Raw genomic sequence first — 24528 nt, forward strand, 5'->3', positions numbered from 1 at the left:
AGTTTTTATTTATTTTTTTGTAATTTTTTTTTTTTTGCCAGACCATCCAAGGCCTTTGCATGTACAATATTCACACAAACTTCACATTTTCTTGCACAAAGTTTAGTGCTGTTAGCAAGTCAAAAGAGTGCATCCTCCTACTGAGCTGGCCTAATGCTGTAGGACACCAGACCTGGGCTTATGCTGCGTCTAAAAGCAGTTCACTAGGAAAATAGTCTGTAGCTAAGCTGATGGCAAGCAGAAAAACGGTGTCCTCAGTTAATTTTTATTATTTTTTTTGTTGGTTTTGCGTTTATTTTAATTTTTTTTATTATTTTTAGCTTTTATTTCTTTCTTTTTCCTTTTTTTTTTTTTTTTTTTTGGTTCTTACGATTCACGAGGTGTGGTGGTTTTTTTTTATTTTTATTTTATTTTTGGGGCTTCCGCGGAGGAAATAAAAAAAAACAAAAAAAACAAAACTAGTAGAACTTTTTTTTTTTTTAGCGTTCAAAAAAAAAAAAACTAAGGAAAGAAAAAAAAAAAAACAAAACCAAAAAACCAAAACTGCTCTCAGAGCCTGGGAACGAAGCCAGCGACGAGGTGCAAGTGGCAGCTCTCCCGCCCGTACGACTTGCTCGTGCCTGCCCGGGGTGGTCCGTGGGATAGACCCTCTCAAGTGTCCTTCCTCTGAGCCTCCTCCAAAAGGGGTGGTGAGCCTTAGGTGAGGTAGAGTGCCTTGTCCCTTGGCAGCATGCTGTAAGAGAAACGAGAGGCGCAGGGTGAGGCAGGATCCTGGAATACACCAGGAGGGGGGTTTTATAATTGGTGTTTATTTGTTATTGTTGCTGCTCTGCAGTGAGAACACGTCCGTACATTTCTGCGTGGGTAACTGAAGTACCTCTGTTATCTGAGTGAAACACTTTCCCCAGCAATTTGAATCAAAATCAGAAGGACAAAAATGCATTATCAAAAATGCTTTCCTTCTTACTTTCAAATTGATATTTAAGTTACTGCCTTACTCTAATTGAAATAAAGTCAGTCTAGGCTTCATTTCTCTATGGTCCATATGGCAAGGCTGAAATTGTACACGTGGTTTGCACAGAGGGGGGCAAGGCAGAGGCACGTAAAAGTCACAGAATTACTGAGGTTGGGAAAGCCCTGTGAGATCATCGAGTCCAACCATCCCCCAGCACTGCCAAGGCCACCACTGCACCATGTCCCCAAGTGCCACATCTACACGTCTTTTAAATTCCTCCAGGGATGGGGACTCCACCACTGCCCTGGGCAGCCCCTTCCAATGCTTGACCCTCCTTTCAGTGAAGAAATTTTCCCTCATATCCAATTTAAACCTCCCCTGGTGCAACTTGAGGCTGTCTCCTCTTGTACCATCACTTGGGAGAAGAGAACAACATCCCCTTGACTACACCCTCCTCTCAGGTAGTTGTAGAGAGCAAAAAGGTCCCCACTAAGAGTAAGAGTAAGAGCCTGGTGCAATTTTATTTATTCCTGAATTTCAACAATGAGGGCTACGACAATAAATTCCTTCCTGTGGCTCAACTTTTCCTCTTGCTGGGGCTGCAGGGCAGGATGTCCCCGCAGGTCACACCAGTAGGATACTGGAATGCTGTGCCAGGGATCAGCCCCTGGGCCACCATCCCCTGCTTCATCACACGCTGTCCTTAGGCTGAGCCATGGAGCTTTGGGAAGTGTACACCTGAATTTGGATAAAATATATCATTCTGACTCTATGTAAGGAGTAGAGGGTCCCAAAAATGTGACTGAGGGGCTTATGCCTGAAGATGCTTGTGAGGAGGATTTACATCTGTTTCATGGCTTAAGAGCATGGGAGCAGCAGACACCCATCTGCTCGATGCTTTTCTCCCCCAAATATGTGAAATGCGAAAAATTAATAATCGAGAAGCGAGGGGAATAAATCTCGGAGAGAGCAGGATTAGCTGGTCTGAAGAAGACCGTAGGAGGAACAAGGAATCCAAGGAGGCTGCGGAGGAGGGCTGCTGGGACAGCAGCCAGGCTGTGTGCTCTGCACATCCCTGGCACAACAGATCATGAATTATCACGTTATTGAAACCATGATTTTGATGTCAAGAGATCCAGGTGCGTTCTGGAGGGGGGAAATCAGCTCACAGCACTGAGACAGCCCGCATGGGGACAGCAGGGTGTGCAGAGAGGCACCACTGGCATTTCAACCCCCTGGCCACTCTAACTTGCCATCAGCAGTGTCCTACAAGGGAGACCAGATGCTCTTTTTTTTCATGGAATAGCAGGGAGAGGAGTGACTGAAACCCCTCTCCCCTGGCTGATGTCCTGTGTGGGTTTGGCTCTGAAATCCAGGCATTTTACTGGGGTTTATTGCCTACACATTCATGAGGGAAACATCACTGGCTCCATAAGGACATCTTGGCCTTAAAAAGTGATGAAGAACATTGCAAAGCCTTGGGAGATTCTGGTGTGGGTGTGCTGGTGAGTGGAATAACAGGGAAGGGGCAGTCAGCAAGGCAGTGCTGTTGTTGACAGAGCTGCCTCGTGACAGTGAGGAGCCCGCCCTTTGCTAATCTCCACATTTTATAATCTGCATTTAAAATGCAGAGTCTTCCCTACTGCACTCAGCCAAGATTTAATGCCATCGAGCAGCAGCAAGGTATTCCAGTACTAAAACTTCATTAATTTTACAAAACATGCTACAGTACATTTCCCAGTTCATTACAAAGTATTAACATAAATAATTGAATCCAAACTAAGTGCAGTTGTGATGGGTTATCCTTGCCTTTTTATAGTGTTTGCTCATTTAGCTTCTGGTTTGGAAAATTCCCCCATTTGGAGAGGATCACTTTGTCATTAGCAGGAATTAGGGAGGTTATAAATGTCTGGATGGAGTGGCTGTACATGTTTTTTCCTGTGTCTGGACAAGGCATAATGGAGAGTGTCCTGTCTTTTAGTCCAAAGTAGAGTGGGAAGAGGGGAGAAAAGTCGAAGGATGATACACAAAAAGAACCTAATCCGTGCCTTGCAAATGAGAGGAAGGACAAGAAGAGATGAATCCAGTTCAGTGTTTTTCCAAAAATACCTAAATGTGAGGAGAAAAAGGTAAATCATAGAATCACAGAATGTCCTAGGATGGAAAGGACCCAGCCACCGATGGTGTGAAAAGAGTTGTAATCAGAAAACAAGGCAGAAAAAATAAGCGAGGTGCTTCAAGGAAATAAGATTTAATTAAGGAATTAAGAAAGATCTGCACACGATTGTAAACCAAGCTGCACTTCCGACAGAGGTGAGCCAGTTCCCCCAGAGAAAGTCACTGCAAAACAGAGGGATTCAGTGCCTGGGAAAGAGCAAGTGCCAGAATCAGGCTGTCGGGTGAGGGAGACAGGGGACTATGAAAGGAGTTTGTGATATGATGGCAAAAAAGCAATAAAATTGTATGCTGCAGTTACTTGTGGGAAGTGACAGTCACACACCAAGCAGGAGCTGAGAAATGCTACCCGTGTCTTTGCTCACAATCTAGGACAGCTTGGGCTTCAGCCCAGAAAGAGCCAGGAAAATTGGATGGAAGTCAGTAAGGAAAAAGTCATTAAGAATGGGGAAAGCAGGAGCTAAGAAACATTTAAAACTCTCTCTCTCTCTCTCTCTCTCTCTCCCCCTAACATGGCTGAGTTATGAATTAAGGAGTGTCTGCTCACAGGATCCCAGAATCTGAGGGGCATGTGGGAAGAAGTGTCATTTAATGGCATTTTAAATAGCACAGATAGGCTGGGAAACAAAAATCCCTACAGCAGTTCCCTTATTAATGGAGAAGGACGGAGAGAAAGACAACCTTGTCAGTTTTCCAGAAGTTGTCTGGGTGACAAACACAAAAGAAAATGAGGACTGGGAGGTTTTTACCCCAGCTAACCCAGTGCCAACACATGTTGGAAGCTAAAGAAATATCAAGGTTAGACATGAAATAAAAATCATAACCCAGAGAGCAGGACAGGGCTGTCTCTGTGCTGGGGAGGGTGGAACCATCCTCTCTCTCAGGAATCTGGGACTCTACAGCTCACTCACATCCCATCAGTGAATAATCCCCTTTCTTTCCAGCCAGCAGTTGATTTTGCTCCTCAGAGTGCTGCTTTAATTGCAATTAGGCTCAAGGCACTTTCGAGGTTGAAATGGGCAATTACGTGATCCAGAGGCTTCCCGGTTATACCCAAACCAGCACTGACAGACCAAACCCAGCGAGGCCTGCCTTCCCTTCATCACTGCTGTGCCCAGGTCCTGCTGATGGCTGGACCCACCCAGCTCATGGCAAGGTGCCACTGAGGAGCCCAAGGGCAGCTTTGAACACTGGGTGGAAACTGGTACGAATTACATCAGAGAAAGCAGCACAGAAGGAAAGTCTTTGAACCATAGAACGGTTTGGGTTGGAAGGGACCTCAAAGCTCATCTTGTTTCACCCCCCTGCCAAGGGCAGGGACACCTTCCACCAGACCAGGTTGCTCCAAGCCCTGTCCAACCTGGCCTTGGACACTTCCAGGGATGGGGCATCCTTAACAGCCAGTATGATATTTTTCAGTGCACTAAGCACTCTCTGCAGTACTGATCTATATCCATCTGAGTTCCTTGGTATAATCTACTCTAATAATTATCTGGAAGTCTCTGCATAATCTGTTTGGGTTTAGAATGATTTTTCTTTTCCAGGAAGCTGCGATAAACCCATGAAATTTGATATTTCTGCTGTGACAAAGGCATGAAATGCATGAGCTTTGATCATGAATTGCATGGGCCCTCTGCTTACAATGCAGCACTCCAGCCAGATGTCACAGAGCTTGTTTTAGCAACATAAAACTCAGTCCTGACTGTTATGGGAACATTACACCCATTTCTAGAGCACCCTGGGCTTTCTGCACGGGGCCCAGGCAGTGGGATTTGCAGAGGGAATCAAGTGTTTTCCCAGCTGATCCCCTAAGAAATGACATTTATTTCTAGGGGGGTTCATTTCTGTGGGAGTTGCTCAGCACCTCTGGAAACTGAGCTCCACAACCCACCAAGCACCTTTAGCATTTTGCCAACAACATTTAAAGTGACTTTTATAATCAAGTCCTGAACATGTTCCTTCTTTCAGGTTGTCTGCAGAGGCTTCGGGAGGGACCATGCAAAGGTCACTGTCAGAGCCCATGACGCTGAGCCCCCTCGGGCAGGCAGACAGCAGAGATATTCTAATGGATCAGCCAGTTATTTATCTCCCTGAAAGAAATAAATGTCTGTACAGTCTGTACAGCCCAGCAATTGTAAGTGCTCTGCTGGCACAGACAGGAGCTGTGCTCTGAAAAGCCTGGGAGCTGGCTATTATCTCCTCTGAAAGCACCGTGTTCCAGTACTTCTAGCGAATCAAACAATGCTCCAAAGGTACCCAGCCTCCTTCCCAACCTGCTCCCCCTGCAAACCTCAGGCCTGTTTCACAGAGCACAATAGAATCTCCAAACTATTAAAGCTGAGCCAAGAGCAGTGGATTAGGCAGTGGTTGGAAATGGCCTCCACACCCTCCCCGTTCCCCAGCCTTAACACCATCCCGAGGTTTTTATTTACTGAGGAATTCATGCAGCTCTGAAGGGACCTTCATGTTGGCACATTCATGCCAGAGCTTGTAGGGCATAAGGGAGAGGATCTGTGCAGATGTCTGTGGACCTGCTGGTAGAGACAATTATGGGAAGTTGTGGCCTCAGGGATAAGAGCAATCGCTTTAGGAACAGACAGATGTTGCTTAACATGGAACCACAGAATGGTTGGGGCTGGAAGGGACCTTTAAATCTCATCTCATTCCACCCCCTGCCATGGGCAGGGACATGTTCCACTGGACCAGGTTGCTCCAAGCTCTGTCCAACCTGGTCTTGGACATTTCCAGGGATGGGGCAGCCACAGCTTCTCTGGGCAACCTGTGCCAGGGCCTCCCCACCCTCACAGGGAAGGATTTCTTCCCTATATCCAATCTAAATCTCTCCTTTTTTAGTTTAAAACTGTTCCCCCATATCCTATCACTTTCTAACCATGTAAAAAGTAGTTCTCCCTCTTTTTTATAAGCTCCCTTAAAATACTGGAAGGCTTCAATGAGGTCTCCCTGGCCTTATGGACAGGGCCACCTTCAAACCTCCAGGGACCCTGTTTGGGAGACTGAGCTTCCCTGGTCTGCTCCAGAAGGAAATGTGTCCAACCCCTCTGTTACTAATTGGATGGAAATCTAAAAAAAGAGAAATCTCTTCATGTCCAGTGAAGAATTTATCCATGATTTTTAAGCTGCCTGCTTCCAGGTGAGCCTGCAGAGGCAAGGAAGCCTTGAACTTCCCTGACCATAACCAGCCTACCCTCTTGCTGTACATTTTAGGGCAGATTCCCAGCTCTTGTCCACTGTCACAGCTCAGATCACAGGAACTGCATTAGCAATGGGCTGTTTTGTCTACTGGCCTGCAGTGGTTGACCCCACACTCTCTGCTGGGGTAGTCGTTGTCCCACTCAGTGCTTCCTGGAGGGTTTGATGCGCCGGGCGAACGGGGTCCAACACTGTTCTGAAACTCAGACGAAATATGGGAGAAGTCCTGCAGAGTGGAGAGGAAAGGGAGGGTTACAGGAGCATCCAGAGCAGATCTAATAGCAGTGCATAAACACATCTACATGCATTGTCCCTAAAATGTGCAGGGGGAGCCCCAGGGACAGAGGGAGCAGTTCAGGCCCGTGACCCCAAACCACCACGGTGGGACCTGTGAGTTCTTGCAAACAATTGTCAATGCAGCAACACGTTTTACATCCCTCTTCCCTGCTCGTGTTTGTCAGGACCTCCCTTCTGGGTGGGAGGGAATGGCTGTGGAAGGTGGGAATGGCTGCCACTGCTGGCACTTCAACAAGGACACTGTGGGGCTGCTTCACCTGAAAGTTGATCAGCTTTCCCCATTTTTTGGGGGTGGCTTTAATTAGTTAAAATTAGGCAATGTATATAAACCAGAGTCATGGTAGGCACCTGACCAAGAACATGATTTTCTCCAAAATAGCCCAATTAGGGCAATGTGGGTTTTCTTTTTTTTAACTTAAAATTTTTATTCACAAATTTATGTGGAATGAAGTTTCACAAAATGCTGCCCTCAGTGACAACAACTACCCCAATTAAAGTGACTGTGAGGATCCCCTTTTACGCTCTTTTCTGGGCACAAGCTATCACCAGAAGCCACTTTTGGTTGTGCAGAGCTAAAGCTCAACCCCTGCGCTGGAGGAGTCACAGAATCATGGAATTACTGAGGTTGGAAAAGACCTCCAAGATCACTGAGTCCATCCATTAACCCAGCACTGCCAAGGCCACCATTAAACTGTGCCCCCAAGTGCCACATTTACACATTTCCTGAGCACTTCTAGGGACGGCGATTCCACCACTTCTCTGGGCAGCTGTTCCAGGGATCACCCTTTCAATGAAGAAATCTTCCCTAATATCCAGCCTAAACCTCCCCTGGTGCAACTTGAGGCTGTTTCCACTTGTCCTACTGCTGGTTACTTGGGAGCAGAGCCTGACCCAACCCCCTGGCTCCCCCCTCCTGTCAGGGAGTCGCAGAGCCAGAAGGTCTCCCCTGAGCCTCCTTTTCTCCAGGTTGAGCCCCCCCAGCTCCCTCAGCCCCTTTCCCCAGCTCCGTTCCCTTCCCTGGACACGCTCCATGACTCCCTTGGGGACAACATCAACACCGAGACCCCCTAACCCCCCCAGAACCCACCGGACCCACCTGCTGCCCGGGAGGCGAGGCGTTCATGGGGGGCTGTACCTGTAGTGCCATGGGGGGGGACAGGAGGGGCTGCTGGGGGACCTGCTGCATGCTGAGGGGCTGGCTGAGGAGGGAGCTCTGCGGGTGGTGCAAGGACAGCTGCTGGTGGAGCGGGGGGCTGATCTGGAAGGAGGGCGGGGGGGAGGCACTGATGCTGGGCAGCATGGGCTTGGAGCTGAGGGTCCGGGACAGCCCGGCGTGGGGGTGGCCGCGGTAGTTCTGCAGGTCCGACGGGGACAGGAAGGAGCCCAGGCCGGGGTAGGGCGAGGAAGCCTGTGGAGGCATCGGGTACATGGGCTGCTTGGGGGGGATCATTTTGGAAGGTGGGTTGCTCTGGGCGCTTTTCGTCTCCCCCTGGTCGGCAGAGCTCTGCGGGAAAACAGAACGGGAGGTGATGAGGAAGGAAAAGTGGAAACATGGTTACATGTCCCGAGATGTCCGTCTGTCCAACTGAGCTGCCCAGACCCCACGGCTCCTGCTCCTCTCCCATCAGCCAGCACATGAACTCCCACCCCTCCAGCAGTTGGGTGTCCACAGGCTGGGTGCAGCATCCATATCTGGAAAACTCAAGTCCAGTAACTCAACCACCCCTTTGGCAGAGCCTGGAGCACCTGAGGGAATTAACCAGTGAATAGGCAAAGGGCCCACCAGCAGCTCACTGCTTCAGTCCACAGAGGTGGGTGACCACATTCTGCTTCCAATGGAGAACAAATAGGTCTGTAAAACCTCTGCTTTCCTGATCCTGTGCCCTCTTGCAGCCCTGGCGTGTCTATAATGCACTGGACAATGGTGCCCTCATTTCGGCAGGAAAAAGAGAAGAACAAGGGGAAATTTTCTGGGTTGGACAATGAGGCTTTTGTCCTGTGATGGGCTCTGTAATGATACTCCAGATCCTTTCTCACCCATCAGCCAGGGTCACGCTGTGCTGCTGTACTCAAAAACAAAGTTGCTCTTCTGCAGAGAACTGGTCAATGGAGAAATTGGAAAAAAATGAAGCCACAGAGCACACGCCTTCCGTGCCTCCTGCCCCACACTGCTGCGAGGCATGGTCAAGGCAGGACCCCCACAGGTTTCCAGAAGGTCCAAGAAGAGCTTTTAAACTCCCAAAAGTCTTTCCCATTCCCTTTTTCTGTCCTGGCTGCTCTTCTGTCTGCGAATTGACAGCCAACAGTCTGCACAGGGACTTTGAGGCTTTCCAGCTCACCACCATCACACGGATCCTGCAGATGATGGTTGATTTGGGACATCACATTATTTCCCATGGCAGCTGGATGTGATGATTAAGTGCTGAGGATGTGGTGTAGTACAAAGGAGAAACTTTGAAGAGAAACCAACCTGATACATTTACTCACAACCCAAGGGCAGCATTACCCCTGAGCCAGCAAAGCTACCAACTCCACAGGAGCCACCCCAAATCCACAGGCAGCAAATGCCCATGGCCCCTCCCTGGAGGCATGGAGGAGGGCAAGCTGTGAGGTCCCCTGGGATGGGCAAGCATTTGGCCCATCATTCTTGTATGAGCCTGAAATGCTCTCCAAGTTCACCCTTAGGCACTGAAATGGGCTCTCTGGGTTTGGCCTGACAGTGGAGGGTTAAGCACGTACGCGCTCACATGGTCATCAACACACAGGTACGGGTCCTACTCCCCAAAAATCTGCTCTAGGCTGTGTGTGCAGGACCTGGGGTCCTGAGCAGCCAGGACAGCCCAAGTGCCTGGAGCAGGGTGCAGCAGGATGCTGGTACCAGTGCTGGCTGGTGAGCCCAGTACTGGGGTGTCATCCTCCCCTGGGCTCCCAGTGTCACCCACACTGAGCCTCGTCCTCCTGCCCCTGTTTGCTGCACTCACACCCCAAGAGCTGGGTGAGGAACGGCTGCTGGTGGTGGGGACAGGTAATAGGGACAACACCCCATGCAGGGACACCCCTCCCCTGCTGATGAAACCAACCCAAAAGTGGGGTTTCGTTACAGGGTGCTAAAGCCTGGGGAAGGTGCCAATGCTGATATCGGTTCTGATATCACAATTACATGGTATTTCCTATAAACTTGCTCCTTCCAGGAGGTTCCCATGAGTTGCAACTCACAGCACTGCCCTGTCCCACAGCAGCAAGGTACCTTGGAGACGAGGCTGGCCCGGTATGCAGCCAGAGCTTTCAGGTACTCCTTCTTCGCAGCTTCTGTTTTCCTCTTGTATGCCTGAAAGGACCAGGGAATGGATAATAATTAGAAAAGTAAAACAGGGTGATGCTGGGCTTGGCTGCACCCTGCTTGCTCAGTGAGATCCCCTCCACTGGGGCCACGTGTACGAAAAACTCTGTTGGAGAGGAATTTACCCCAAACCAAGAACATAAACCACGCTGGGATTTTGGGAGACATGACAGGTCAGAGTAGTCTATGTGCCTAGACAGGAATTTATACATGTCTGCTGTAAGAGACACAGCCTGATTTTACAAGGTGAACTCAATGAAACCACTTCCCAAGAGGAACCAGGGCAAAGAATGATCCAGGCTCTTGGAAAAGCAAGACAGAAGCCCAAATCCTCAGATGACAAGACTATCTTTAAGGCCAACTCAACTCAAACCATTCTACGACCCTATGATGATGACTAGCTTAAAAACAGGTGAGACATCCAGAAATCCTAAACTATCCATTTGTTTTCTTGGCTCTCCCATTATTTAGAGCTCAAAGCTCCAGCTCTTCTCTGCAGTCTGGACAACAGGGAGCTGCTTTCTCACCATATAAAAGCTGAGATTTTTGGCTAATCTTAAGACTTGTTGAGCTGGGGCTCATGGGAAACAGCAAGTACCAGGAGAGTTTACTTCCCTAAGAAAAAAACATAATAAAGCTTTTAAAGAGTGAATTATTGGTTACTCTTCCATCTCTCCCCGTAATGAGAGATACCTCATGATGGTGTGCTGGTCCCCTTTCTCTCCACACATGGAGATGGAGGACCTCCAATAAAATAATGAGGGGATCCTGCGTAATCATGGGGTTACACAGATTAAACTGAGTGGGAGGAATATTTTAAAATGGAATAAAAATTTCAGGATAAAGGCAGAAACTCCCAAGAAAAGTACCCACCAGCCCTCTTCCCCACTGGAAACTCAAACCCCTCCTCAAACAGTGCACTGAATGTTGATTCCTATTACAATAGATTTGCATACATTTAATTTGGCTTTAAAACCAATGAGAGCTTTCAACAATTGAGGTGCTGAAGCTTCACAGGCACATCTCTGTCCAGGATGATTTACACTGGATATTAGGGAAAATTTCTTCATGGAAAGCATTGTCCAGCCCTGGCACAGGCTGCCCAGGGCAGTGGTGGAGTCGCCACCCTTGGAAGTGTTTAAAAACCACATGGATGTGACACCTGGGGACATGGTTTAGTGGTGGCCTTGGCAGTGCTGGGGGAAGGGTCTGGATGATCCTAAGGGTCTTTTCCAACCAAAACAGTTCTAAGGTTCTATGATTTAGCTCCTTGGCAGCACCCCCGACTCCCTCCCAACATTGACCTCGGAAGGGAAAATAACCTCCAGCAGTCAAACTATGCAGTTACCTGAATTTAAAATCAGTACAGATAAATTCTATCAAAAAAGGATTGGAAAGCTTTATTTTCATTGCTAAATCACAGCAACTCCTGTAATGAAACTTTTTGACTCGACACACTGGAGGTCTCAGACGGTAATTTTCTGAAATGGAAGCGTTTCCCTAAGTTTGTCTCTGGCTTTATGGTATTCAGGAAATATTATATTTGCTCCATTCAGAACAAAACTACATTTCAAAATGTCAGCCTGAAGAAGAGTTTGCCTGTGAAAAGCAACTATTTCTTCAAACTGTATCAGTTCCCTTAATAAGAGCTATTACCTTCCTCTACAATCTTCACATCTTTTATTATAGAATCTCAGAATGACTTGAGTTGGAAGGGACCTTAAAGCTCATCCAGTTCCACCCCCCTGCCACGGACAGAACACCTTCCACTAGATCAGGTTTGTGCCTGTAGCAGCAGCACCAGTGCCACCACCACAGCATGTACTGTATCCACCAGCTCTGCTGTTAGATGTTCTTAAATGTGGTACCCAGCTCCTAAATTTGGTACCCAGTACAGAAATGAAATATGAACAGCGGCCTCAGCTGGGTGCTGATGTATTGAAAGCATATTTAATTTTTTTTTAACTCTGTAATATCAAAATACAACGACCTTTCCTTTCCTTTCCTTTCCTTTCCTTTCCTTTCCTTTCCTTTCCTTTCCTTTCCTTTCCTTTCCTTTCTTGTTGTCTTTCTTCTTGTCTTTTCTTTTCTTTTCTTTCTTTTTCTTTCTTTGTCTTATTCTATTTTAAAGTTTATTTTATTTTGCTTCTTTTCTTTTTTTCTTTTCCCTTCTTTTTTCTTTTCCCTTCCCTTCCCTTCCCTGGGAAGGGCAGGGTTGCTGAGAAGGGTGACAGGGAGAGCCCAGGCAGTGCTTTCTCCCAATGATCCCTTGAGCTCCCTCCAGCTCTGGAAGGTTCCCAGTGGATTATCTGATTTTTAATCATAAAATCACAGAATGGTTTGTGTTTGGAATGGAATGGTTTTGGGACCTTAAAGACCATCTAGTTTCATTCTCCTGCCATGTGCAGGGACACCTTCCACTGGACCAGGTTGCTCCAAGCGCCGTCCAACCTGGCCTTGGACACTTCCAGGGATGGGGCAGCCACAGCTTCTCTGGGCAACCTGTGCCAGGGCCTCCCCACCCTCACTGTAAAGAACCACCCCTAAAGGTCTCCTGATGAGAATTCTGCAGTCCTGCCCCTGCCATGGGGGCTTTCTGCACCCACACAGTGCTCCACCCAGGACACCCAGCTGCCCGTCCCTGGGGAATTGCCACGCTGACGTGGGAAGAGCAGCTCCGAACAAAACTTCCCACGAATCCTCTGTGTAAAGGCAGCTCTTGTGCCTCATTTATAACCTTTAAAATTTTAATTTAAACATTGACAAAACCATGTTACTTTCTAATTAAATCCCATTTTCTCCCAGGGATTTTAATTTCAAAGTAATTTATCAGATTTAAGGATCCTCAAAACATTTTGCATGTTTTTCTTTCTAACCTGCCATGCCCACTGATTTATTTTCCTTATTCATTAGCAGGAGGATTCATTAGTCATTAAGTGAGTGGGTGGGTTGGGGAAAAGGGGGGGGTGGGGGAGGAAGCAAAAACGGTTAGTGATTATGAAAACAAAAAATCAGAGCTGTAAGAAGCATATGTTGGGATCGTAATCCTGACACCCCTGTGTCTCAGCAAAGCAGCCAGTAATTGTACCGTAATGAAATGTTCTTGTTTGATAACCAGTTAATTAGAGAAGACAATTATTCCAAACCCTGCTGACGCCCACGAACGGCTCCGTGTCACGCAGGCACTGAGTGACAGCCGGAGCTGTTATCGGCAACCCCTGCGTCCCAGCCCGCCTGTTCCAGCAGGAATGCTGCTTCCCAAGCCTGGGGAAGGATGGAAAGAACTCCAAACTCTCCCCCAAAGCATCAAGAGGTGCACTGATGTCCAGCGGAAAGGTCTCTCTGCTCCAATCCCAGGTGGAGTTTGCTCCAAAAGAGAGGCAGGTTGTCAGGAGAGAGGAGATGGAGAGTGCAGGAAAGGTCTCTGGGAGGAAAGCTGGGAGAGAGGGCCAAGAGTAGCCACGTGTCCAAACACAACGCAGCAAAGGAGGCACCAAGTGATCCTGTCCATCTAGGAAAAGGGGCAATAGGCTTAAATTGTAACAAGGGAAATGTTGGCTAAGCACTGGAAAGTAAGGATAATTAAGCACGGGAAGAGATTGCCTGGGGAGATGTGTAATCTCTACCACTGAGGGTTTAAGAACAGATTAGGCACACATCCATCAGGAATGGCTTAAGTAGAAATGATCCTGACTTCAGGCAGCAGTATGGTCTGGTTGACCTCTTAAGTCCCTCCTTGCTCTCCTTTCTATGATTCCATGACTGAGGTTTTTTTTTTCTCCCAAATGTATAAATTTGGGTTTTATTCTGCTTGTAAATCTGGAGGTTTTTTCTTGTCACTATTATACACTTTCCTGCAATATATGTCTTGGGATCACCATAACTTATGGCTTATTCACAGGATGACTCGAAAGTCACTACTGGGGTCAGTCACACCCCCTGAAAAGGCCCTGGCTATGGGAACTATGTGCATGGTTTCAGGAGAGCTTTCCCATTATCCTGGCAGAGACATGGTGCCGTGAAGCAGTCCTTTGGACAATGAATGGATGGACCTGTAATCAAGCAGCAATACCAATGATTAAAGCATCCTGAAAGGTTCCTGCCTTCCTCTGCCTTGACTTCATGGTGCCACCAGGGTGTAAGTCACCTATCACTCCATGTGAGGGCACCAAGAGTGTTCCCAGGGCAGCCCATGGAAGACTCCAAAGGAAACAGAGGAGGAGGCTCGCAGATCCAACCCCTAACCTCCAATGAAAAGCACACAACACTCATCTTTCCACACTTCTGATCCCGCTCTCCAAGAAGAGCAGTCACACTCTTGGAGCTGCTGTTACGAGAAGATCTGACCCTTCACATCCTCCCTATCACTATCCCGCCCTCCACCACACCTCTCTTGAAACCTTGTTTGGGATTGGTGCTTTGATGCTTCTCCAGCTTTCCTTGATGCTCAGAAGATGCTGAAACCTCCTTTCAGGCCAGAGTGACTGCTTGGACCCTTCAGCCCCTCACTGCCAGGGCTCTGGGGCTGCAGGAAGAAACTGCAACCCATGGTGGCTCCAGCACTGATTCCACTGCTGGAATTGGCCAGTGTGCAGCACCTGCTGCATGCCATTCCCATGGGATCTCTCCCCTGTGATGGCTCTTCCATAAAAACACCTTTACAGTTGGCCTGAGATGCCTCTGTCCCACCACAGATACCTGCAGTGCCCTGTCACCAGGTGAGGTATCAGGTTCAGTGAGCAGATGGATCTGATTAAATGGGTGATCTATTATTTTCTGCTGAGTGAGCAATTTTTCTGCTGGGTAATTTACCCCTGGAGTGTGACTTTTCCCCTGGAGCTGTGTAGTTCTCTAGGCTGTGCATTTGTTTGGGAAAATCCCATATGCATTTGGCTACTGAGTGACCTGGCCTTACTGAACTGGTCCTGGTGAAGCAGGGCTATTGCCATCCCCAGTACCTTTGTGTCCCCAGCGAGTCTCCAGACTCATGAACTCAACTGGAAATGTTGGTTTTGTCCAACTTCTGCTCATTTTGGATGGGAAGTCCTGGGTTAGCCTGGGGTTCACTCAGCAGGTTGCTCAGGAGTTCCTTGATTTCTCTGCCCATGGTTTCCAGGGTTTAAGGGAAACACTGACCAATGCTTTGACTTTATGGCTGGATTTCCTGATCAAAAGAAGCAGGTTCCAGAGACACCTGCAAATGCCACCTTGGCAGCATATCCCACGCTCCAAAATCACCAGTTTCCAACCCAAAGTCCTTTCTCCTACAATGGGAAGATGCCCAGAAAGGGAATAAGAACACGGCAGAGAAGAGCGAATCCCACCAGTGACTCCTCAATACACTCCAGAGAGTTTCCAGGCTTATCACCCACAGGAAATCCCCCTGAGGGAGGACAGCCACCAGGGCTGGTGTCACCAGCTCTTGAGCAGAGATGGCACTGCTGGTGGCCCTGTGGAAGGAGATGAGGGGGCTGAGGGTGGCAAGGACTGGGACCAGCCTGCCAGCATTCCACCCGTGCCAGGGAAAAATCCTTCCTAGTGAATTAGCAGAGTTTGCTCCAATCTAGTCCTCAAATTCCTCTAATTTCTGTCAAATCAGGCAGCCCTTTTAAACCTTGCCGGGTTGAGATCTGCTCATGAAAAAAACTCCCAGCACAGGAGGCACGGGATTCTGGGAGCCTGGAGCTGGGACCCGGAGCTGCAGGCAGATTCCTAGGACAGGTACCCCATTTGATGCTAATGGCTGAATTAGCATTTCCCTCTCCAGCAGAGTCTAAGCTATCTCTGCAGGAACAGCTGCTAAACTATTTGCAAAGTTCAAAGAGGATGTATTAATATTTTTTTTTCCCCGAGTCACATTCTTCAGATTCCCGTGTAAGCTTCTTAGAAAGGGCCACGCCAGCTGTTGAAGAATGAAGATTACAATGTCCTGCCAACGCAGAGCTGGAGATATTTCAAGGTATTGTTATTTATTACTGTTCCACACGCTGGAAGGGGTTAAAATGGGGAAGAAAACGGAGCTTTGCAGAACAGGTGTCCTTGAGCAGTACCCAAGGACACGGAGATTGCTAATCCTGTATTCCACAGCATGATCAAATCACCAGGCAACAGATATAAATAAAAAAAGGCAGGAAATAAGGAAATTTAGATACAAGTGTGTCAGAGGGAAAATGAAGATTCATTGTGAAGAGGCTGAGAAGAAGGAACAAAATGACAAAGGCACAAATGATAAACCAGTAAGAACAAAAGGAAAGGGGGGGGGGAAGCCTCTCTGTGAAATGCATGTCTGTGACAGCAGCAGCCAAATCAAAGATGCTCCTAGATTATATGGTTTCTTGCATAATATGCATTCTGGTTCCCTCTCTGTGTTTGTCTTTCAGCTGGTGCACAGGGAAAAAAAAACATATCTGAAATGGGACGTGAGCAACCTTTATTTTGCTTGTTTCATCAGGAGGAGAAAGCAAATTTGCTTTGTGGGAGCAGCAGCACCTGCTCAATGGCAAATAAATAGCTACAGCTTTGATATTACAGTGCATATAATCATTAGCAGCACAAATGGCAGAGGATTAACCCTCCGTGTGCTGGGCAGGGCTACCTGGCAAAGGGGTGGCATCTCACTGCTGATGGCAGAAATGCTCCATGTAGCATCCTTGGAGAGGGGTTGAGGTTCTGGAGGGGGCACAGAGCAATCCACCCCAGTCCAGGGCACTGGCTAGCGTGGCTACAAGCCATCAGCACTGGGCTTTCCTCATCCCTTTGGCACTGGCATGGTGGCAACTCCACCTCTGTGCAACCCCTGTGATGGGATGATTGATGGACACAGTGCAGGGACAGCAGGACACGTGCCAGGGGAATCACAAACCCAAAACACCTTGGCTGCAGGTGGGTTTATGGACCAGCTTCCCTTGAAGCCCCTCCCTTGTTGCTCCCTGCCTGCTGCTCTCCCACAAGGCAGGAACTAAAACACATCCAGGATTGAGGAAACTGGTCCCATTGGAAAGTGAAGAACAAGGTTTGTAAAAGTCATCTGAAGCAGAAATTACAGAGATGGAAACAACTAGTAATAATCCCTGGTGGGGCTGGGGTCTGCATGCTGCCCCTCTGGAGATGGGATGCCCCAGCCCCACCATGAGCATCTTGGGGGCTGCGAGAGATCCAAGTGTGGGACAAGCTCCAGATGGATCCTACAGCCTCAAATCCACCCTCTTTTCTCATGTGAGGAAGAGGGGAAGTGTTCTTGAACTAAAGCCTTGGTCATAATTGAGGCAGAACGCCCAGATTTGGCTCTTGCTTGCCTGCTGTGCCATCCCTGTGCTGGCTGTTCCCCAGCCTGTCCTCTGCACTGCTCTCTGCAGTGAGCACATGAAGCCACTGCTGTCAACAAAGCTAAGAGCAGAGTCCCAGATGAAACCCTTCCCTTTTCCTGATTCCTGCTCCTTCCCAGAGCATGATGCTCCTGCCTGGCAATGAGCTGAGCCATGATTTGGCACAGCCATATGGGAATCTGGACTCCCAGGTCCCTGCAGGATTTTGGCCAGTGGCATGTGGCTGTCTTGCTCCATCCCTGTCCCCTCTCCAGATGTGCCAGGAGAGCTCTCAGCACGGGCTGCCTGCCTTCCTTGGGAATGTGTGCACCCTGTCCTGGAGCCCTGGGCAGGAAAGATCTACAGCACAGCCCAGGCATTTCTGTTCATGTATTAAAGACATTTTGTTAACGCTTTTTAAATTTTCTCTTCCTTTTTCCCTTTCCATTGCATTGCCTTGTGAATCTAAAAAAAAAAAAAACAAAAACCAACTTGTCTGGGGATGCTGGTGGAGGAAAGCAAACAGGGACTAAATAAACTCTCCTGCAGCCAGACACTTCAAGAGTGAACGTGCCACACTGCACAAATCAGCCACACAGTCCCAGAGCCAAAGATAAATAGAGTCCCTCCAGCCAGAGTCCCGGGCAGGGAGGTAACTGTTGTGGGAGAGAAGTATCCAGCTGGAGACAAAGCCAGGAAGTTAATATTTAAGCATTCAGACAAGGAACAAATGACTTAATTAAATCAATTACAGAGGGAGAAATGGAGCCACTTAGAAAGCATGTGTAAAGAGACGGCAAGGCTGCTGCAAGCTCATAAAAGAGAAGGAGGGAGAGTTAGCAGGGAAGATAAACGGGCTGGTTTAATCCCTGCTGTTAATTAAGAGCTGAGCATTTGCACTGAGCTGAGTCAGGGTCGCACCAGTGCTTCCATTCTCTGAGCCACAGTTGCAGCCGAGCTCAGTGCCCAAACTACGGAGACATTGGTAACCAGGCAGAGCAAGGCAGAGGCAGAACGAGAGTTTGGGAGGGATGAAAGCAGGAGAAAGAGGTGACAGAAAACTTGTCCACGCTCCTGAACCTCCACACCCTGCCCCAACAGCCCAAACCCAGACCCTGCCCAGCAGCTGCCTGGGGCTGGGGTCACCCTGCTGCACAAGCAGGGACCTTCCTCCCCTCTTCAGCGTGAGGAACTCCTGCCTGCACGACCCACCAGGGATCCAGCCAAAGAGGAGAAAAGGGAGGATCACGAGAACATCAGAGCACCACTTTGCACAGAATGGAGGCTCCAAAAGGAGCAGCAGAAAGGCTACCATCCCAGAAGATGCCTTGCTCATATTCCCAACATGGTGTGGGGTGGAAAGCAAGGCTATTTCCTAGCATGAATTCCAGCTTAATGGCTTTTTTCCTCCCTGCTGCTCCTTCTCCAGACATAGGTGCTTCCAATGCTGGCCATGGACACCCAACAGGAGCTGGCAGCCAGGCTCTAGGAGAAGGGCTCCCAGACAAAGCCTGTTTGGATCCAGGACACATCTCACAGTGTCAGATCTCACTCTGCTTGATAAAAAGCCATCCTTGCTACAGGAAGTGTTCCCTGGGGTTCTCTCAATAGGCAACAAGCAATTACAGGCTTTTGTAACAGACTCAGCAGCAACAAAACAGTGAAAGCAGGACACAGAATTCTCCGTGTGAAGCAAACGGAGAGTGGCTGACAGCTTTGGGGCAGGAAGGTTTCCTCTGTGAGGCCACTCCAGACATCTCCTTCCCAAGGTTTTAAAGCCTGACCGTTGGATTTGAAGGCAGCAATATAGGGAGTTAACAGTGTTTAGCCAGTGTACTGTCACTCCTGGTAAGTAAATAAGCAAACACAAACCCATCTCCCATCTAAGGCTGTAAAACTTCAGGTCAGGGAAAGGCCATTGATGGTTTTGCAGAGTATGAACTTATCAAGAATAATTAGTTGTCATAAAAATTTGCTCTTCCCAATGCAACAACAGCAATTTTTCACAATTGGCACTTCAGCAGTGCTCCTGAACACAGCCTCTGTTCCTGACCACACACTCCAGCCTGGCCATGCTCTGACCGTGCCTGGGGAGATGCTCTGTGCCATGGAAAAACACATTTCAACAACTGAAAGAAAAAAATAAAAGTAAATAAATCAGTCACTCACCTGTTTTTGTTCTTCTCCCAAACTGTCCCACATGGATGCCACGATTTTGGACACGTCTCCAAAGGTGGCATTGGGGTTTTGCCCTTTGATGGCTGCCTGTGTGTCTCTGAAAAACAGGGCGTAGGCTGACACGGGCTTCTGGGGCTCATTGGGGTCCTTCTTTTTCTTCTTCTTTTGGCTTTTGGGCTTCTTGCCCAGGTCTGTTGATGGTCTTTTCTCTCCAGTAGCCTGCAAAACCATGAGATGAACCATAGCAGTCAGCTGGGAGTGGTCAGATACAAGTCCCTGCTACAGCCAAGGAGATGAGAGGGGGAATGGCAGGGGAGGGATCCCAGCATGGAGAGAGGGGGGCAGCAGCCCTCGGGGTCTCTTTGGCCCCAGGAGCCTCTTGGATCATTACACAAACTGCTGGTGGGTGCCTGAGCCTGGCTTGGTGACTCCACTCAGACCAGCTCACAGCCTGGGTTCATCCCTTTGCACCTGCTCCAAGAGTAGGGCTTTCCAGGCACTCACCCTTGGTCACCCTCCTTCCCCCTCCTCCTCCCTGGCACCACAAGCTCACTCACTCCTTGATACTTTTCTGGGACCTCTCCACATGCTTTGCTTCCCAGCCATATCCCTTTACCAGGTTATGAATTTTTCCGAAGTTGGCTTCCAAATGGTTTCTGGTTTCCACCCCAATAAGCCCCCTTTGCAAGCTGCTCCTGATTTCCCTTATCCACGTGTGTGCCAGTGGCTCAGTGTCCCCATTCCCAGGAGGACTGTGAGCACTGACCAAGCAGCACCAGCATCACATTAACCATCACACTGGGGCCATCCAAAATTTGCTTCACTCTGCTAACAGGAAAAATATCCAGGAATGGAACTGTTTTAATCTTATGAATTAAATGCTTTGCATGTGCTGTTCACTCTTTACAACCCATCTGGGTGCAGTTGGATGACCAGGTCTGGCTGTACCCACGCTCAGTGCCCTGAGAGTGTTGGAACCAAGGGGAGCAGGACAAAGGCAACAGGAGCTGGACTTTGTGGCTACTCAGCACAAGATGCTGCCACTGGGCTGGGCAGTGGAATAGCAGGTCAGGAAACAGGGATGCTGCCAGTGAAGGTAGCTCAGAAAGAAGATCCTACATCGGCCTCAATCAGGATACCTGTGCAATGTGCTAGGAAAAGGTTCTTCCCCCAGAGGGTGGTTGGACACTGAACAGGCTCCCCAGGGCAGTGGGCACAGCCCCAAGGCTGCCAGAGCTCCAGGAGGGTTTGGACAATGCTCTGAGGGACAAAGTGGGATTGTTGGGGTGCCCTGAGCAGGGCCAGGAGCTGCACTGGATGATTCCTGTGGGTCTCTTCCAGCTCAGGATATTCCACGATTCTATGAATATAAGGGAGTGCAAAAGTCTCCATGTGAGGGTGTGAGAAGGAAAACACCCCTAGAAAGCACTTGGACATCCATCAAAGCTCTTAAGACATTACATGTGGTCAGTGAAAGCTCACGCTACAGGAAAGCACCATTATCCTTATTTTACAGTGAAGGAAAAACTAAATACTGGAGGTTAAACACGGCAGAGAATAAAACCACTGCCTGCTGCAGGCTGGATCTCTGCACCCAGGAGGGCAAATGGGGCACCAGCCCCTCCACCTGCAGACCCTGAGCACAAGCACTGAGTGCTCAGCCAGTACCCAACTGTGTCAGTCCCTGCTCCACCAGCTGCACAGGTTGTTGTATCTCTTAAAAAGACACAGGTCTAAACATCAAGATGTTGTTAACACACTTCCTCCCGCTGAGCTGGGAGTAAACAGCCTCTTCTCCTGATGGATTTGTTGATTTAACCACGTACTGGGCAGTGCCAGGATTTAAGAGGCTTCCCTTCAGCTGGCACAGGGCAGGCACGGGGAGGAAAGGGCAGCAGTGCTCCTGTTCCCTGCTCAGCAGCTCTTGACTGGCCATTAATTTCAGTATCAGCGCAGTGACATTTGTCAAACAGACAGTGACCATTAGTGAATGAGCAGTGAGCTCAAAAAAATTGCATTTAATTTAAAATTGCCCAATTGGGCTTGAATGGGAGGCCTGGAGGTGAAAGGCCAGCTTATTAGGATGAAAAAAAAAAGCATGACAGGGCTTCAGCCCATTAGGAAGTGAGATGGTATTTTAAATAACTGTGATCCCGTTTGATTCACTGAAATGCTACAGGGGAACCTCCTCCCTCACAGCCACCGACCAAGCCAAGGAGCTGGAACAGGACCAACACAACCCCAGGCAGGTTTATAGCCAGTCCTGCTCAGGCAGCACCAAAGAGCACGTGGGATTTATGGAAAACAGACGCTGTGAGGCTGCCAGGAGCTGCCAGTGCCCAGGAGGGAGCAGAGCAGATCAGGACTTTGACTGGTTTTCATAGGGTTTTCCAGCTGTGATGCAGCTGGGATGAGACAGCAGCCTGGCCCTGGACCTTAAAAGATGCTTGAACAACCTAAGCCATATTCATGGCTAAACCAAACCCCAATGAGGCAGAGCCTTGTGGTCCCAGAGCATCCCCTTGGGGATGACCCTTGGAGGCTTGGGCAGCAGGATGAAGTGTATGGACTTGCCCTGGAGAGGCAGCAGCAGGTCTGTTTGACACCAGATGTGGACAGATGTGGGGCAATTCCTTGGTGACAGATATGATCCCATAACCTTGGTACCTTCTTAGATGTTGAACCCATGAAGAACTGGAACCCCATGGACACTGTGATTTTAATAACTATGGAGGGCAACCACAAATCCAGCTGGAATTTGAGCTGTAACAACCTCTCCTTCCCGTGCATGGGTACCCCAAAGCAGTGAAGCAAGTAAATGCACCAGTGGGGCTGGGAGACCTCCTAAAATCATAAAGTCCCTGGCTCAGAGGACCTGCTGGACCTGAAGTAATTGCTGGCATCAGACTCATTTCTTTAATGTGTGACCTTCTTCCTCACAAGATGAATTTCTGCTTGTTAGATGTTCCTTTGATGACCTGTTGCAGAAAAGCCCTTAATGGCCACATGAAAAATGACTGGTGGGTGAATGCAGCAGCTGTGCAGACAGAGAAAGCAAACAGAAACCTGCAGGCCATAACACAGCTCTGCTGCTTTCCTGACATTTAGGGGCTCCTCCTCCATCAAACACATCACTCCTGTCCCACCTGTCTTGATGGGGAGTTTACAGGGCAGAAAAAACGAGGGGGCTTGCCTTCAGGATTAGGAAAAATCCTGATCTCTGCAAATTTGGACGTCTCCAAATTCTTCCTACTCCCACGGGCACCACTGGCTCAAGAGAACAGAAGGTGCAACCCCAAAGCTCCAGGGACTCCTGGCTGGCTGGGAGGAAATGCTTGGTGATGCTGATGGAGGCAGAGAGAGAACCTGGTGTGTCACTAAGCTGAAACTAATTTTCTGCTGATATGAAATATTTCAGCTCCCAGGTCACTGCCTGGAGCTGTGTGACACAGGCTTTGGGAGATGGCAGACTGTGGGGTCCAGCAGCATAACCCAGCCTGTAGTGCACCCCAGACATGGAATCAGAGAGTTTGAAAAACTCCATCTATTTTTAACCATGTGTATCTCTTCTTTTTACAGCTGTATTCCACTGAAGCTGCTTTTGCATCCACGTTTGCACTCTACTTTGAAATGCCCCAGTCCAAAGTGAAACCTGCCAATGGATAAAGAACTACAGGATTGATGGGAATCCATTTTCCTGGATTTCCACAGACAGGGAAATGTTTTTGCTCAGTCCTAGCATTCTCCTAGTTTTCCAGTGTCTGCACTGTTTGCTGCTCTGGTTATACATTCAAATCCTGTCACAACAGTCTGTTTTGGTGGGACAAGGTTACAACCCCAGTGCCTTGGGTCAGCACCTTCCAGGAGAGGGTTTTCCATGACAGGCTTTAATCAAAGGCACACACCAGGTATTGAGGCAGCAACATAGCAATTGTTGGAGTTTGCCCTCAATAAACAACAGCTGCAGACTCCTGGAGCACAGCACGTGTTGTTTGCTCTCCTGGTGCATTTTGAGAGAGATGAGCAACAACCAAGATGTGCCCCAAACCCTAGGAATTCCTTGGGCTTGTTCACACCATGCTCAGCAGCAGTTGTGTTGGCTGTAGAGACCACTGAGACATTGCTGACTACTTAAAACACCACCTGGGTGAACTAAAAGACTCTTCCTCTTTTAATTTCTGGGGTTTTTTACCTTAGCAAGCCACGTCCGGTGAGCTCAGTTAAATCCTACCACGGGATATTTTTCTTCCCTGTTTTAGTCTCCTCTATCCACCACTAGAAATCTAATTTTGCCTCAAGCATTTGCAGGACCCTCAGCCCTGAACCTGCTTTGCTCCCCAAAATCCTCGGAAGAAGAAACTCTGCAGCTGGATGGACCTGGTAAAACGTGGAGGCAGAAGCCCAGCTCCCATCTCACCCTAGGCTGGGAACAAGTCACTTCATCCTTGGGGAAGTCTCCCACTCCATATATTCAAAATAAAAGCCTATTTAGCACGATTTACCCCTCGCTGAAGAACGTCCCTCCATAAAACAGGGCACGTACCTTGTAATGTGACTCCGTCTCCTCTTCCTGAGTAGAGCTGGAGGGAGATGGTGTAGCAGACTTGCTTCCCGGGGGCGAGGGGGAGCCGTGGGCGACACCACTCCTCATCCCCATCTGAGAGATGAGCTGGGACTGGCTGAGGGCGCTCATGGGGCCGGCCAGCATCCCGGGGCGGTTGAGCAGGGGCACTTGGCGGTTGGAATCGTAGGATGCGGCGTCCGAGTGGACCATCTCCTGGATCTGAGTGGGGAGAAGATCACCTCGTCATTACAAAAGGTACCCGTGGATTTATTACGCCGTCGAATCACTTCAAGACGAGCTCTGATGGATTTATTGTTTAAATTGTCCCCCCGTGGCTGGGAGAGATTCTTCCTCGTGCTCCCCTACCCCAAAAAAAACCAAGAGCAAGAGCTCCTGCCATCCCCCTGCCCGTGAGCATTGCAGAGAGGTACTAAATCACCTCTGTACATAGGTCTGTGTGCCCAAGAGGTGCCCCTGCCTGCCTTTGGGACCACTGGTGCCTGGC

The 24528-nt window shown here is 48.8% G+C and overlaps 1 protein-coding gene across 1 annotated transcript; it reads right to left on the reverse strand.

The window, feature by feature from the left end:
* Nucleotides 1-512: 512 nt before the first annotated feature.
* Nucleotides 513-24248, reverse strand: TOX2 (TOX high mobility group box family member 2). The gene is made up of 6 exons (XM_027729045.2): nucleotides 24003-24248; nucleotides 19451-19678; nucleotides 9885-9965; nucleotides 7734-8141; nucleotides 6436-6566; nucleotides 513-733 (listed from the first exon to the last, which is right to left on the reverse strand). The coding sequence occupies exons 1-6, from the start codon at nucleotides 24231-24233 to the stop codon at nucleotides 697-699; spliced, it is 1116 nt and encodes a 371-aa protein (XP_027584846.1). The 5' UTR covers nucleotides 24234-24248; the 3' UTR covers nucleotides 513-696.
* Between the last annotated feature and the right edge of the window lie 280 nt (nucleotides 24249-24528).

Source organism: Pipra filicauda, unplaced genomic scaffold (assembly GCF_003945595.2).
Source record: "Pipra filicauda isolate LSUMZ 115617 unplaced genomic scaffold, ASM394559v2 scaffold250_size1122263_pilon, whole genome shotgun sequence".
In the NCBI taxonomy this organism is placed as follows: Eukaryota; Metazoa; Chordata; class Aves; order Passeriformes; family Pipridae; genus Pipra; species Pipra filicauda.

Bases quoted from the DNA above. Each gene is read 5' to 3' on its own strand.
- TOX2 (XM_027729045.2), bottom strand. From the start codon at position 24,233: ATGGTCCACTCGGACGCCGCATCCTACGATTCCAACCGCCAAGTGCCC. The intron at 9,966-19,450 runs GTGAGTGACTGA...TGGTCCTTTCAG, and splicing joins TGGGAGAAGAACAAAAACAG to GCATACAAGAGGAAAACAGA. The intron at 6,567-7,733 runs GTGGGTCCGGTG...TCCACTCTGCAG, and splicing joins CCTCGCCTCCCGGGCAGCAG to GACTTCTCCCATATTTCGTC.